General features: G+C 37.6%; 1 protein-coding gene across 1 annotated transcript in view; it reads left to right on the forward strand.

The window, feature by feature from the left end:
- Nucleotides 1–17,472, forward strand: part of LOC109858824 (dipeptidase 1-like) — a 50,554-nt gene that overhangs the window by 17,088 nt on the left and 15,994 nt on the right. Inside the window, exons 3-4 of the mRNA XM_020436458.1 lie at nt 6,108–6,388; nt 6,677–6,833. Of these exons, the coding sequence (XP_020292047.1) occupies nt 6,108–6,388; nt 6,677–6,833 (438 nt within the window). The remainder of the gene's footprint in view (nt 1–6,107; nt 6,389–6,676; nt 6,834–17,472) is intronic.

Raw genomic sequence — 17,472 nt, forward strand, 5'->3', positions numbered from 1 at the left:
TGTTTTTTAGCAAAAAAAAACAAATACATATATATATATATATTGTATAAATTCAAAAAGTGTTCTAAAATTCTTTTTACGAAAAACTAAGAAACTCATAGCACACGGTTGTCATCTCGAGAATTTAACCGAGAAAAAAATAGATCAGAGCATATGTAATTAATTTTAATATCTGTAAATATATTAGCGTGCATATATGTGACCAATCAAAAACAACAATGAAATTATACTAACACGTAGAAGAATATCGACAGTAAAGAACAGATCGTAATTTCTACTGGCGTTTTTCATAAACGCGATAAAGAAACACAAAAGTTGGGAATTAGAAACGGAAGACAGATAGCTTTCCAATGGAGGGACGGCGGATACTGACCCGCAGCTGACAGAATGCCGATAATGTTTTATGCATTTTTCATCTTTAAACGGCACGGAGAGAAAAGAGGAGAGAGAAAGAGAGAGAGAGAGAGAAGGAACAGGAACTGAAGAAGGATGCAAATGTCGGCAACACTTCTCAAAGTTCAATCACTCGCTCGGATTTTGCCGCCAAAGTTTCTCTTTCACCGTATACCTAAGTGGGAAAAATGGCAGGTCGGAGAGGGAGAAGAGAAGCGTTGACGCGCGTAATAGCAAAATAATGTCGCCTTTGTTTTTTTTTTTTTTTTTTTTTTTTAATTTATCACGTGTTACGTGATCTCACGGATGACAACTGTTTGAGTAATTTCCTGCCAATTGCGAAAACAAAAAAATATGAACGTCATCCGATTTTATATCTTGCGTTATTATTGCATTAACGTCTCGTCGCATCTTGCGTTGACAAATTACGACAAATAAATAATCGGAATGTTACGAACGTTCTGAACAGGTGATCAATCTTAAAGAAACAGATAGGTCAGAAATTACGCGCTATCTTGTTGACCAAGCGAACAACAATTCAAAGAGAAGAAAACTTTTCAAAGATACAAAACTACTCATAAAAATCCGCGCTGTTAAAGTAGTTAAAGCATATTATGTGTGCATTTCTCATTGTCAATTTCAGAAAGAATAAAAAAAAAAAAAAAAAAAAAAACCAAAATGTTATCAGAGCGGCGCAGAGTTAGTTCTTGAGAAGAAAGTTTCTTCTCTTCGTCTTTTACAAAGTGCAAAAAAAAAAAAAAATTATTACCTCATAAAACAGCTTAATTGTGAAGAGAAGATGGAAATTCATGCGTAATAAAAACTTGACAAATGCATAAAAACGAAAGAGACAATGAAAAGATGTCTCAGTTGAGACAAAAGTGACGTAAGAATGCAAAAATAAATTAATTTGTAATTATCAAAGAAAAAATACGCGCGTTACGTTGCTTTTCCCCTTCGCTCTTTTGAACGTTACAAAAAAAAAATCTCTCGCTTTATCATATCCCATACTAACGTACAACAGTGTATCCATTAAATTTCTTTGTTGCAAAGAGGAAAAATACGCGATGGAAACTTCTTTTCTTTCTTTTTTTTTTTTTCTCTTAATACCGGAAAAATCGATTGCCTCGCATGCACCGCGGATGCGAGAGGAAAACATCTCTCGGACAGACGCGAATGAATAGCCGTGAATTGTGTTTCAATTTTTCAAGACGAGACCCCCGTTCCCGGAAGATTTTGCAAGAATGCATAATACATTTTGTATTGTATGTCATCGTGAAAATGACAAGCTCGCGAGAACTTGTCGGAAAATTTATTACCGAAGTGGGAAATGTGTGTGTGCGTAAAGAATGTTGCTGGCGATGTAGACGCAAGAACGCTCGCTAATAGAGTAAAATTAAAAGCATTTCACATACGAGTAAGTAGAAAAGTAATAAACGACTGGGACTACAACACATACAAATTAACACCAAGTACGATACATATGTATAATATAAAAATCCTTTTATGCTCCAAATATTATCACAAAAGACCGATTGTTTAGACGCTTTTGCAGTCGAAAAATTTGCACAAGATTTTAATCGGATTATATAAAAGTGTGTCGAACAAAACAAACAAAACAAAGAAAATGGAATTGCGACACAGTCGCTGAGAAAAGCGTTAGAAAACGCGTGCGCGCGCGCGCGCGCGTTTGAAATTTAATTCAAACAATGCGCATTATTTTGTTACATTGCGGAAGGATATCGAAGGCGCCAAAGTTTCAATTTAGATGCTGAACAGATCTTGCCGGGACTTTCCGGGAGGGGGGGGAGAAGAGCTTGCGGAATTACGCGGCGCATTAAATTATTTAATTCCAATATAGAAGACGACTTCTCTTCGACGAGTTTCGCTTTTACAAAAGCGACTCTCGCTCGTCCACTTATTTTTAACCGGGTTGCTTCGTTTTGTTTATTTTTTTTTTTTTCTGAGTTCTTTGCCGCTGATCTCATAATTGTTAATTAATTAAAGACGGAGCGAAAGAATTGTGTCAAAGAAGACAGACACAACGCAAAGAATCAAAGTACGTATAGTTTTAATTATGAAGTGGAACGGAATATGAAAAAAAAAAAAAAAAAAATTTGACAGAACTCGTATATAAATCGATAAAACAATGCAATAATATATCAGTCTTGTCTCTGACGACGAGAACGTTATGAATTAACATTCGAAGATGTTTTTCGGGTTTTTGAACCCGAACGCATGATCGGTGTCAGATTGATCTTGAAACTTTAACAATAAATGAAGCGAGCTGAAATGTTCGCGCGAAACGTCGGGTATAAAAATGACAATAATTCGCGATTCAAAAAACATTTTCAAATGTTTATAATACAACACGCACCGCGAAAGTATCAAATTAAATCATCAGATTAACATTGTAAATTATATCACGTCCGAATAAACAAAAAAAGCTCTTTTCTCTTTTTTCTTTGTTTCGCGTTATTTGTTATTATTATCATTATTATTATTAAACATTATTATTACATATTAAATTTGTGTGCGGTGTGTGCGGGGTCGCAATGGCTGGTCGCGAGAACAAAAGTCATCCTTAATTACGACCGTGTGTGTTTACGTATGTTCTCCGTGTTGTGTTAGCACATCTCTCTCCGCCTTGTCTCGTCGCGTCGAGACATTTGGACCGCTAAAATGGCGTAAATGCATCAAGTCTAATCCATGCGAGTCTAAATCGCGTAGGGAAGGTTGGTACAAGTTCCCTTTCCCTCCCCGTTGTGTCACATGCAGAAAATTTAACATTTAACGAGCGCAACTCATACAATTGAGAAGATAAAAACGGCGAAATTAAAGCGTTTCGAAGCGGATTCTCGAAGAGATTAAAAAGAGTCGAGGGAATACACGCGCGCCCTAGAATTTAATGCGGCGCGAAACGATAATAAACGAGACGGGGGGTGAGAATTCGAGGTATTTGTTCGTTGAGACAAGCAAGATAATTCCGAATTGATAACAGAGAGAAGGCACGATTTTCATTCTGAATGCCGATTACATTTCTCTCGTTACATTTTCTTTCGTACATACTCGGGGACGCGAAAGCGACGGTTTCGTTTCGTACCTATTTTGTGTCAACAAATCTCCGAATCTTCTCTTATTTTGATTAACTGACACGTTGTTTGAAATCCAGAAAATTGCTTCCGTTCTGCTTCTGATCCGATTTAAATGTGTGTCACGTGTATTCAACACCGCTATTCTCAATTGTGTTACGTAAACTGGCATAGTTTTGTATGTTATATAGTTTCGTACAAAAATACAAAGCTGCTTTTGCACAATCTCGCGTTTAAGGACAAGTGAGAAAATCGACGCAGAGAAAAGAAAATAGCAAAATATGTGACGAGAAAGTGGATAAAAATAACTGCGAGAGAGAGAGAGAGAGAGAGAGAGAGAGAGAGAGAGAGAGAGAGAGTGGAAGATAGAAACAAGAAGGACTAATTTCTCGGCGGTGCGGATAGTTAATCGCACCGGAATTAAGAGAACGAGGAGACGGTCTAGATAAAGGCGAGAGAAGCAGGAGGATATAAAGGGGTGCGCTGTGTCTCGAACGCGAATCTCTCCCCTCTTTATAGACGAAACCCTCCCCCGGTTCTCTCGTTTCGTCTACCGACCATCCTTCCGGCTCGCTTTATACGAGCTTCCCTGCAGCGGTCTTTGAATTTACGTCGAGGAGAAATTTATACGAAAACTTGACAATGCTTTCGCGCGCTGCGTCGGTATGATCTTTCATACTCTTTTCCTGCGCGCGCGCGCGCGTTCGTCTATCTCTTTTTTTTTTTTTTTTTTTTTATTTCGCGCACGCACGTGTGTTCATAAAAATGGAAACTGTTTCTACAACGGACGTAACGTTTGCCGTCGCCGCTTTAAACGCCCCGGATGGACGTATTATCACAAGTACGAGTTATATTACCTATTTGCGCTTTTAAAAGTTTCCGCGACCTGTTCCCTGTCTTGATTCCTTCTTCTTCGCAATGGCGAAGTCCCATTAACGACGGGTAAACTCCGCGACGACTTTTACGACTGAAAACTTATTGTTTGTCCTCCGCACCGCGCCATATCTCGCTTATTCGATTCCCGAAATTGTGAACGGCGAGAGATAAGCGTTCTCTCTAAAACTTTGCGTGTCTTTTATCTCTGTCGCGGTGGTTGTGTAATGGCGAGATGTATAAACTTTAGAGCGCGCGCGTTAGTAAGCGGTCCAAGTAATAGAGAGAACCCATCGCGAAACAATTTCACATATTTGTTACACACGACGAGAATACGTTGAAAAGTTCGTCTCAAAAGGAGTCTCGTCGTTTTATTTCATTTATTGTGAAATATTTTTTTTTTGTTTTCGTAATCGCGCGAAATCTGATAAGTACACCGAAAAAATTGTATTCTTGTTTTGAGGAGAGATATCCCACTTACTTTAAGTATATTTTATACGAAAATAGGCGCCAAGAAGAGTTTCTTATTTTAAGAGAAAAATCCTCTAAATAGTAATATTGATAAGAATATATACTGATTAGAATATAAAAAGCCTCTATATAGAAAAACATATATATCTCACTATCGAAAAAGACTATTCTTAAATTAAGAATATATTCTTAAATAAAGAAGACTATTAAATAAAGAATATACTCTTAATTTCAGAAGAATATCATCTAAAATCTTTAAGAAGATTTTTTAAGCATAAAATCTTCTACTTACAAGAATATAATTTTTTCGGTGTGCACCGAAAAAATTGTATTCTTGTTTTGAGAATATCCCACTTATTTTAAATATATTTTATACTAAAATAGGCGCCAAAAAAAGAGTTTCTTATTTTAAGAGGAAAATTCTCTAAATAGTAATATTGATAAGAATATATACCGATTAGAATATAAAAAGCCTCTATAGAAAAACATATATCTCACTATCGAAAAAGACTATACCTATTCTTAAATTAAGAATATATTCTTAAATAAAGATATATATTCTTAATTTCAGAAGAATATCATCTAAAATCTTTAAGAAGATTTTTTAAGTATAAAATCTTCTACTTACAAGAATATAATTTTTTCGGTGTATCCAAAGAAAGATACGTTGCGAGATTTGATAAGTTGTTTTACTGATGATAAAAATCTGAGAAAAAATTTCCGAAGATTCTTCAAGTCTTTTCAAGAATTTTCACGTCTTTTCCGTCAGACAACTACGTTTCTCTCTCTCTCTCTCTTTCTCTATACCCTCACGCTATATACCATACACATATATATTTGTGTACATATATACACACGCGGAAAATCCGTAGTAACGCTAGGCGTTAACGTGTTTTATGATAGTCGAAAGGAGGGCGAACAAAAGTTTGCCACGTTGCCTGCTGAGTGTTGCAGTGACGCCGCGAAAAGAGTTTTGTTTCCTTTCCAGTTCTGCTTTGAAGTTGCATTTCTATCCAAGCTGTTTATATCTTTTAACGGACAGCTTGCAGTCGCTGTATCTTTCGTTTCCGCTACATGAGCGCGCTATAGTAATGATACATTTTTCTGCCAGACGATTAACGTGCGCGAATATTGTATATTTTATTTTACAAAAATTGTGTGTGAGAAATTGGATGGTAATGATACTACTATAAGACAATCAAATAGAAAATGCCAATAAAATCTTTTGAGTATTTGAATAATATTAATTTTTGTATTTGTTTCTTCTTTTGTTTTCAGACCACGTGCCTAACAGAACTGCCAGACGTTGCGCCATGCAACGGCACTGTGCGATTACCACCGCCGTGCGAGGACTCGCCTAGCAGCGGCAGCAGTAAGGATCGCAGAGACGAGAGTCCTCGCAGGAAGTGTCGGCTATTGGCGCCCGTCTTGCTCCTAGTGGCCGTCCTGCTCCTCGGAGGTCTCTGTTTGCCGTTTCTCCTTCAATCCGCGCCTGCCACGCACCAGCAGAGGCTGGACGTGATCAGGAGGATCCTCACTGAAGTGCCTCTGATCGACGGGTAAGTGCTTATTCGTCATCGACGTGATTGACAGAAACAAACAAGATGACGGAAAGCAAGCGTCGATATAGCGGCATTATTAAAGCTTTTTTTTAAAAAAAAAAAAAAAAAAAAAAAAAAAAAAAAAAAAAAAACTAGTCAATATAAAATATAAAATATTCAAAAAGCATTGTTCCGCGTTGCAGTCCGCACGATGTGTGCAATATCCTCTCTGAAAAAAAAAAAAAAAACCAGTAAAATCGTATATCTCCGCATTTCAGCGGATACAAGTACGATTTTGATTCGCAGGCACAACGATTTGCCCTGGAACGTCAGAAAATTCGTACACAATCAACTTGGCGAGGTGAACTTGAGCAGCGATCTCGGCAGAGTCGATCCTTGGGCCAGATCAGATTGGAGTCACACAGATATCCCTAGATTACGCGCTGGCCTTGTCGGTGCACAAGTAAGTTGAACGTGACGATTCGCTAGAGTTGTTAATATGATCCTTCTCCTTTCTCGTCGCAATCAGATTGATTGGGTTACAGGATAAAAATGCCTATTACGAGATAATCGCCCGATATACGAGACAGCGAGCTATTTCATGTTCAAACGGCTACAAATTCGTAACTGCGTATTTTTAACGCATTACTTACACAAAAAAACATCAAACTTTTTGTCAGTGTCGCTAACTGCCGAAGCCGATGTCTGCGAAGGAGATATTTTATACGCGCAGAGACGAAAAATAATCATCGTAACTTTGAAATATGTATTTGACACTTTTGTGTCACAGGCTTCACTGTCGCATTTCGATTCACTCTGATGTACACACGCGCTATAAGTAATTTATCACGTAGTTTTGTCCAAATTTATTGCATATTTTTTGTCGGCATAAACTTAAACTTTCTCTACAATTTTATATTCCCTAATATGAGACACGCAGCCGCTCTTAATAATGGGGTACTTTGTATTAGGAACTGTCGAGTTCTTTATATTTGATGTATTGGTATAAGCTTTTGGTAAATCATATTTTCAGATGGATGCAAAGAAGAAAGCAATCGCGGCCCCTTAAAGACTGTTAATTAAAGACTGTTAAGACAGTAAGAAACAAAAAAATAATGAAATATTCAAAAACATGTAAACAATTAAATGTCCCAAAGCATATTGTTGAGCGATATGTTACACCGAAAAAATTGTATTCTTGTTTTGAGGAGAGATATCCCACTTACTTTAAGTATATTTTATACTAAAATAGGCGCCAAGAAGAGTTTCTTATTTTAAGAGGAAAATCCTCTAAATAGTATAATATTGATAAGAATATATACTGATTAGAATATAAAAAGCCTTTATAGAAAAACATATATATCTCACTATCAAAAAAGACTATATTCTTAAATAAAGAATATATTCTTAATTTCAGAAGAATATCATCTAAAATCTTTAAGAAGATTTTTTAAGTATAAAATCTTCTACTTACGAGAATATAATTTTTTCGGTGTAAGAGTGACGATAGTTCTGTTGTCTTTAAGATTCCTATAGGAAAGAAACCCCTCGTGTCTCGTCTTAGGAACTTTTTTTTTGTTTTGAATCAGCAAAATCGACACTTTTGATAAAAAAAATTCACATGAAACAAAGTGTACCTACACCGAAAAAGTTATATTCTCGTAAGTAGAAGATTTTATACTTAAAAAATCTTCTTAAAGATTTTAGATGATATTCTTCTGAAATTAAGAATATATTCTTTATTTAGAATATATTCTTTATTTAAGAATATATTCTTTATTTAAGAATATATTCTTTATTTAAGAATATAGTCTTTTTCGGTAGTGAGATATATATGTTTTTCTATAGAGGCTTTTTATATTCTAATCAGTATATATTCTTATCAATATTACTATTTAGAGGATTTTCCTCTTAAAATAAGAAACTCTTCTTGGCGCCTATTTTAGTATAAAATATATTTAAAGTAAGTGGGATATCCTCAAAACAAGAATACCATTTTTTCGGTGTATTATCGATTGCTAACTTTTGGCGACTAAAACTTGAATATATTTCCCATGAGTTTGAAAACAAAAAACTAAGAGTCAAGATTACATATTTAATAAATTACAAGCCTTTTTAAAAGAAGATATCTCGCAACAGGCACTTTTACCCCACGCGTCGATAACAAGAAAAGACGCACCGTGATAACGACCCAAAGTGATAACAGTTTCAATTACATCGATCATCGAAAACACATATGATCGTAATAAATAAAACGGAATAACTCCTGTTACAATACAGTCGAGCTATTTGCGTTGTGTTGCTACAGCGAAGTCATGTAGTTTGCAAACAATTCCCATTATTAGATCTATCTGTAGCTATCCATAAAGGAGATTGCTATTGGTCTACGCACACCGGAGCTTGTAGGCAATTTCGCTGGCAAGTGCGCCAATTGCATCGTAGCAAACGATGTGTCGAAATGCCTGCCTCCCCGACTACCGATCATTTACATACAGACGATGAAACAGAAAATTTACTCGCTTCATGATTCCACTTGACGCCGTAACGCCGATCACCGAGCAACTAATGACGCTGCATGAATTACTAACGGTTAGTTGGATTCTCGACCAAGTGTGAGTAGCACTAATATTCAATTGACCGTGCATATTCACCCCCGTGAATATTATACTGTGACAATTGTTGACGAGACGAGGAATCGTTGCTACTTAGTCGAGCGCCCAATTCTTAATAACAAAAAAAAAAGTGAAAACCGTCGAGAATCGGCGGAATTCAACATCAACGAAATTGCATCGAGATCTTGCAATCGATTGTGCGCGAAAGAAAGAGAGAGAGAGAGAGAGAGAGAGAGAGAGCGAGTAACTGTGAAAATCTTGAAAAACTATCAATACGCGACACATATTTCGCGTATTAAGACTTCTCTCAATAAATTCGAAACTCTCGGAATCTGACCTCACGCGTCGTTGCTCTCAATCGCCAGTCTCGTATCTCGATAAGTTACGATCGTTGAAACGGGTCAACAAGTGAGCACTAACTCTTATCAGAACCAGGAATCCCGCCTGTTCGATTCCGCCGCCGTCTCTTGCCGTCTTGCCGAGATATTGGCAATCGACAGATACAGATGGAGAGGAAGGAAGCACCATCTACCTCGAGTCTTCATCGCCACGTTCACGAGATCTCGCCAAAAAAAAATATATATATATATATATATATATACCTATCGCGGAATCAGAAATGTACAATTTCGACATCAACAACATTTATAGACGATCATTTCCTCCGAAGATTATATCTGAATTTCTTTTCTTTCTCTCTTTCTCTATGTACATACATATGTGTGCGTGTGTGTGTGTATATATATACACGTACTTATTTGTTCTCCAAATAAAAAAACAATTGTTTTAATTTTTTCAAATATTTAAGTTTCAACTAAAACTTTTATTCTAACTTTTTCTATTTGTTCGTGGTAAAAACAAATTGGCGAAAAAAAACAAGTGTATCGGAGATTATTTATTAATTGTATTAGAGTATTTATTTTACAATAAATTATTCCGAAAAGATCAATAAGAGAGAGAGAGATGACTAATGAGAGTGCGCGATGTAAGCGAATCAGACAAGTTTTCATAATTAATCCCCGTTGTTATATTACTGACATATTTACAAAGACGAATAATTTGAATCCGCATCCGAAAAAGAGAATTTATAGATGTGTACAAATCAAAAATACCGTATTTGTAATTTACTATATTTATAAAAAAGTTGTCACTTTTTTTTATCGAAGCGCGGTTCGGTTAGTCCATAAATTTTTATTTACACTCGAATCGCACGCGTCACACGTATCAAACGTATATCCTTACATTTGAGTATATATATTATGTACATCTTTTCTTGTGTATATCATCTAGTATATATATTACATTACCATATATTCTCATCATAAAAAAGATAAAAGTAGGAAATGTGTAAAATGTGTGTAAATGTGTGTAAAATGTGTTCGATCTCGCGCATGAGCCAATACCCTAAGAAAATTCTTCATCGTGACTTTTTGTTTAACCGGGTATTGTGCCGGAAAGCATCATTGTGCAATCGGAAGAGATAGAGAGGGAGAGAGAGAGAGAGAGAGACTTAACGCCTCGATTTGCGGCTTATTTGCTATTAGCCTGGTCTCTTTCCCTCTTTACCATCGATACTACGACGCGCCCGTTCACTCGTGGTATGCTCGCAGAGGATATTAATGGTCCTCTGGGTGCGTTCCATGACAGAGGCAAGCCAATTTCGATCTGGATCAATGGCGACACCATAATCAGCACAGCCCTCGGCAGAGCCATTCACTTAGGCTGAGGCTGATGCCGGCAATCGTGGCGCTAATACATCGCTATAGAATCATCGAGCCTAAACTCTCTTCTCTCTCTCTCTCTCTCTCTCTTCTTTTTCTCTCTCTCTCTCTCTCTCTCCCCGACTCTTTGTATCCATTTATCACGGATACGATCTATCTATCTATATTTCCATCTATCCATGTGTCACACATTTCGTTACAAATTTTTATTTGTTCAAACATAAATCAATGGCACGGTATTTGATTATGTGTGTGTGTGTGTGTGTGTGTGTGTGTGCGATTAGTGTATACGAGTTTCATTCGTCACACGAATACTATAGCAGTGGCTATAGAACGCACCGAGCGATTAGTCATAATAGGCCAGCTTGTATAATGGTCCGAGAAGTCAAGAACCCACGTACTCATTACGTATTCTACCTAGCTCAAACTGCAGTCGGAACTTGGACAAGTTTGCACCGACACTATTTGGATGTCGAAAGAGAGGTGGGGGGATTAGTTGGCGGACTTCGTAACGGTGCTGCCAGTGTCAATGAGCCGGTAAGGTCGAAGGGAAACTTTAGGCTTCGATTATCGAGGCGCTAATTACGCCGTCTCATGCGAAACTCATATCGAGAGAAAGAGAGAGAGAGAGAGAGAGAGAGAGAGAGAGAGAGAGAGAGAACTCAAGTTATATTAAAATTTCTCATTACCGGCGGTGCTTGAATATACAACAACGCTAATAAATTCTGACAAACACAGCGAAACGAACAGAATGTACAATCGCGAAAAAGTATGGAATATAGTGTGCAAAAGTGTATGTATTTTTTTTAAATATCTGATCTCAACAATTAGAGACTTTGAATCGATCCGAACAAACAGTTTGTGTCAATCGAAGATGTCAATCCGATATCAAGATATCAAAGAGACAAGAATGATTTATCGTTTGCTCTCCTGTCACACCTGTCTCTCACCTGAATTGTACATTTCCGTACAATTTGTATTTCACTCATATCATATTGATGCTAGGTACACACTAGACTACATTTTTATTTACTAAAAACCTTAAACGCGTATTAAATATTATTATATATATATATATATTTTTTTTAAATATCTGCTATATTTTACGCGCACAAAAGCGCGTGCGCGAACACACGTTGCAGTTATATTAAATTCTCATAATCACCACCGCACAAGTAAATCCGCAAATAATCCGTTTATCAAAATTATAACGCAATCTGGTTTAAATATAATTATGAGTTATTAAGTTTTAATTGGTTCTATACTAATTCACTTATAATAACTAATTCGTTTATATATATAATTGAAATAAAACTTATTTGGCGCATTTTGACTTTTTGTAACACAACGCAATTATAAAATACGCAAAGAGAGATCAATAAAACCAGGTCAAAACTTTGCATGATGCAACGTCGAGACCGAATTTGCAATTGTTGATACGCGTGATTAACTTTCAAAAAAATCATCATTATTTCATTATTAAAATTCAGCTTATATAATTAATTGCTATAAATTTATAAGTTTGCGGAGAAGATACGGATGTTGGATTTTGAAGATCAATTTTTGATAGCAGTTTTTGATAAACTGTATTTCTGACGAACTTGCACAGCGCAAATGCTGCGCAGCGTCGTATCTGACTACTCTTACTTGTTAAATTACAGGATACAATTATTTTACGATTTGTACTTGTGACAAAGAATTCGACGAGATAAATTAGATTAGATTCTAGTTCTTGTGAGCGAGTTATTGTTGCTATTTGATTACTGATATTTACGCGCAAAGAAAAAAATTGGCGTCGCAAGTTTTTCTTTCAACTTGTTGTCAATCGGTGCGCGTGTTCGTCGCGCACGCTGATTTTCGTGGGGAACAGATCGTTACCCGATCCGGGGACGAGATTGTAATCCGTCGTTGACGCAAAGTTTTACGAAAGTCAATGTTAGCAAGCGACAGGGTGTCGATACGTCAATCAATTCGGTGGCCAGATCGATAGAATTCGTCATGTGCGTCTCCGACCGTTGAGGAACGCAGCATGCGGTATGGAGCAAGGATGGGGACAGGGGACACGAATTGGCCGTTATTACGAGAAGGGTATTATATAGTCGGTGTGTGGCGGTGCATGTGTATGCAGGATTGGTTTACGCAGACCGGTCCATTTATAGCGGGTGTCTCTCCATTGGTACACCACTGTCATAATTAGGTCATATTGGATAATAGTGCTACACACCTGGTCAATCCGTGAGGGAGGAGCAAACCTCTCTTTCCACATAGATTTATTTTCAAAAATATCGTCGAGAAAGAAAGAGAAACAGAGAGACAGAGAGAGAGAGAGCGCTTGATTTTTGTCAATTTTTCTCAATAAAAAAAAAAAACCAATATTGCAATGGATCACCTCGTGTGTAAATCTATCTTCTCAAATGCTGGCATTAACAACTATAATGCTACTTGCCTGTGCGCGAATAATCCGTCTACAAGTAAGCGGACAATAACGCGTGTTGTGAATCGTGAAGCCGATTTTTATACGGATACCATTTTTTGCAACGTATTATTATCGATATAAATTAGCGAAGCGAATCCGTTCTCTTCTTCTTGTTCTCGTTGTAAATTAAAAAACAAAAAAAAAAAAAAACAACTGATCGAAGCTATCGGTTATTTTTCCGTTGTTCTTCCTATTTCCTGATTGTGAAGCGTATAACGCGCGCTAATAACGAACTGTGTGTGTGTGTGTGAGTTTTATTACGCGCTGCTGGGGTAAAGAATACCTATATGTATTGATTATCCGCGGGCTTTTTGCCAAAAGATTTATTTCACACGAAAAGTCGACTTACGTGAATCGCCGTTTAAACCGACCGGTACGTATCGGACGCACGTGACTTCATAATTGAAAAGATGCGAAACATTTTTTGCGCGCGCGCTTGAACGTTATATATATCTCATTCTTAAGCACAAAATAACAACGGCGGAAAACAGCATTGTTCTCGTTTCCGCGTGTTAAACCGAGAAAAAGAGAGAGAGAGAGAGAAAAAGAGAGAGAGAGAGAGAGAGAGAGGAGTTTCTATCTGCCATTACTATTTCTTCCGTTTATGTAACGAGAACGAGCCAAATCGTTGTTTACCTCGATCTGTAACTCTTGGCACCAAAGCCATCCGCTTTAAGATCGCAAATAAAATTCTGCATGTTGACGAAATTCGATTTTTGATCAATTTTGATAATCTAACAGAAATATCCGGGTAAGAAATACGACGTCGAATTCGCTTCACACACACACACACACACACACACACACACACACACACACACACACACCGATCTAAAAAGTACTCGATCGGTTCGAAAAGTTCATATTCTTGTGAGCGTTCGACGCGATAAAATGAAATTGACTCAAGATAATCGCGCTTATCGCGACATAAACAACGTCGCGACAATAAAATTGCGCGCGACCGCAAAATTAGTTGATTAGATTCTATTCTCGCGGAGGCGGTTATATTTTATTTGAAGTCATCGCGCGCACCTTTCTCGCGCAATCGCGTTCTTTCATTTTTTTCCGGCACCGATTTCGCGTTTCATTTCCCTTCCCGTCGATGTGTTCACAGCTCGCGCGCGCTCTACTCTTGACAAATTGACGGTGAGAGTCGCGTCTTGTCGACGACAAGACGAAACTAAGCTCGCGCGCTTTGAATTCTTCTTTTTCTATCGGAATTGAGTCGCGGTGCAACGCGAAAATATAGACACAGTACGAAAGAAATCCGACGAACAAAACGCGTCTGAAAAAGGAAAGGCTCTATGCGCTTTAAAAAGATTAGAAAAACACACTTAGACGCGCGACGAGACACAACTGCCTTATTTGTAATAAAAAAAAACACACAAATTTTATTATATTACTTCCGTTACGCGTCGGAACGTGTGACGAAACATCGCGTTAAAAAAAAAAATTCTTCAACTGTTTTGAAAGTTAAAGCAACATTTTTTCGCGCGAGTGTTTCACGCAAATGTAATTGGCTAAGAGAACGGAAAAGAAAAACCAAATGTATAAGCGCGAGATACAACACGAGCGCAATTCGACTTGGAATTCCAGGCGCGTTACAAAGGGATGACGAAAGTCTGTCTCTCTCACTCTCTCTTTCTCTCTCTCTCTCTCTCTCTTTTTCTATTAAGCAGGAGACAACTTCTAATTCAATTATCGAAGCAATCTCGACAAAAAGATACGACTATTGTCGCCCGGCGAGAAGCGGCCGCGCTTACAAAATCAAATTTTTTAGTTTACTTCCCGAAGCTTCTTACATAAGAAGCTCTCTTTTGCTATCTTTCTTTTTTTTTCTCCGTCTTTCTGGAATTGAATAAATATTAAGATTTGATAAAAGAAAACTCTCTCTGTGTGTTTCCGTTGCGCTCTTCAATTCCTCGTTTGTAAATCAGATTGAACAAAAACCTCGGTGTGACAAAAGAGTTAACTGAAAAAATATACAGCGTGTAATAAAATTCAACCGGAGCGAATTCTTTTGGCAATATGCTATGTGACGTTCGAGAGCGTAATGTTAAATTTTATCATCGATCCGAAAGTTTTACGATTTTTATCAATATTACAAATTGTAACTTTTTGTTTAAAAAAAAAACAAAATGTATTTTCTCTTTTGAAAAAACTTTTGAAAATATTTTTTTTCAAATATTTAAAGTATAAACACACAGAATTTTGCCGAGACGAAATATTTTTGCTTTTCAATCATACATCACAATATGAATGTTAGCCGCGCCATTCGCGCGCGAAATACGAGGATTCGGGAAACGAATCGAAGATGCATTAACGTCCGATAAAAATCCGCGTCGGTAAAGTTTAAAGCTCAAGGCGTACTTATGCATAGATAAAAGCGCACGGGAAAAGAAGAGAGAGAGAGAGAGAGAGAGAGAGCATGACGGACGAAGTTTGGCGAAATGTTTTTCCGCGAGAAGGTGAGAAGAGCGTTAAGAAAAAAAAAAACTAACCGCAGCAACGTGTCCGCAACTAGAAGTAGTATCAAAGTAATATAAAAAATTCGTAAATCGCGAAGTAATTAGCGTAAAAAGTTTTCGCTAATGACGCAATTTATAAACTGACAAAATATATCGATTTTGCGATTCTTTCTTGCGTTCCGATATCAAAAAATTCCTCAAAAAATCAAACCGAGGAATAAGAAATTGTTTAACATCCCGACAAGATTTTATTTTTTTTCTTTCGAAATATGCGCGTTAAAAACTAGTAGTTATAACGTAAAAAGCCAGGTTTTTAGTTTTATATCTGTTCTTCTCTCCGACTGTGGCCGAAGTTCGTTATGGAAAAAGTAGAATGATAAAATTAGCATAACCGCGCGAGGGGGGGGAAAAAAAAAAAAGAAAATGTTATACACAATTCGGGAAGTGACAATATGGCGGCGCATTTGTTGACGCGAGTAAACCAGTTTTTTCACAGACCGAGCTAACTCAAACTTCATCGCGCGTGTGAGGCCAAAGTTGTAGCAATACTCTATATCTATGTTCGCGGATACAGGGTATTCTTAACAATGACAATTCTGTTTGCGAACAAATTTCCCGCAGCGAGAGAAATTCCATTTCTTGCGAGAACGTTGGGTTAAGAGAGAGGGTAGGGGCGAGGGAAGGAAGAATCAGAAACACAGAAACTGTGCGAGATAGCTCCTCCTTCTCGTCCTCTCCGACCTGTCCCTTAACTTTCGCCGAAAACGCGGGAAAGCACCGTGACCACGAAAAGATTGCCAAAGTTTGCAGTTAGAGAACCCCGCGATGAAAGATAATCAGCGCGAGTTGAGAGCTTCATCCAAAACCAAAGTCGCATCGCAGACTGAGCATTTTAGCTTTGTTTACTTGAAACTACACCCCTTAGCACCTGTCTCTCTCGCGAACTTTTTGTCCCGAATCGAGCGAAACAACGAAAAAAAAAAAAAGAAAACGAAAAAACCTATTTGGGCGCGGGTCATTTCAAACTCAAGAAAATGATTTTCTCGTCACGTAAAAAAAAAAAGGCCGTTTTCGAGGGAATACGAAACGAGAGGGAACTCTCACGAGTTGTGTGAGTGCACTTGCGGCGCAAAACGCATCGAACGCTTTGTTTTCAAGAGCTCTTCCATCGCGCGACTTCACCTTAGCAAAGAGACTACTATATGTATTGTGTGATTTTCTCTCCGCGTGCATTTCCTCCGTGGGTTTTTCTGATCAATGTTCACCAAACCAGAAGTGTGCGCAAAGGTGTGTGTGTGTATAGATCGATCTTTTTCCCCCCCCCTTTGACTTTCAACAATCCGAAACATATCTATTGACTTGTGTTGCAAAATAGAGCGCGTACACAGAAAAAAAAAATGGAGTTGCTTTAATTAAAGTCGATTTGTCACGGGCTGCCGCAAAAATAAATAGTTCATTCAATTGCGTGTGCGATTGAATTTAACGTCTAGATTCTTAAAGCAACTCTATCTGCTGTGTGTAAGTGCAACAATATTGATGTTGCATCAACAGGATATATTTCAATTAAACCGATACTGTTGATTCAACATCATTTTTTTTTGTTCGTGTACATGGTGCGGAGACATTTAGTGTGTCTTTTCTTCCCGGTCGTAGAACTCTCTCCGCGGGCGGGTGTATCTTGTTTGGCGCTCATTAGCGCGATATCGCACACGTCTTACCGAGCTATCGTATGTTATAATTCAACGAAGATACGATGATGAGAGGGACGGCTATTTAATTCGCATCGTTGTGCGTTTATCCTTCGGTGTATTATCCTTACGTTGAC

This window comes from Pseudomyrmex gracilis, unplaced genomic scaffold, assembly GCF_002006095.1.
Source record: "Pseudomyrmex gracilis isolate BER0280 unplaced genomic scaffold, ASM200609v1 scaffold_226, whole genome shotgun sequence".
Taxonomy (NCBI): domain Eukaryota; kingdom Metazoa; phylum Arthropoda; class Insecta; order Hymenoptera; family Formicidae; genus Pseudomyrmex; species Pseudomyrmex gracilis.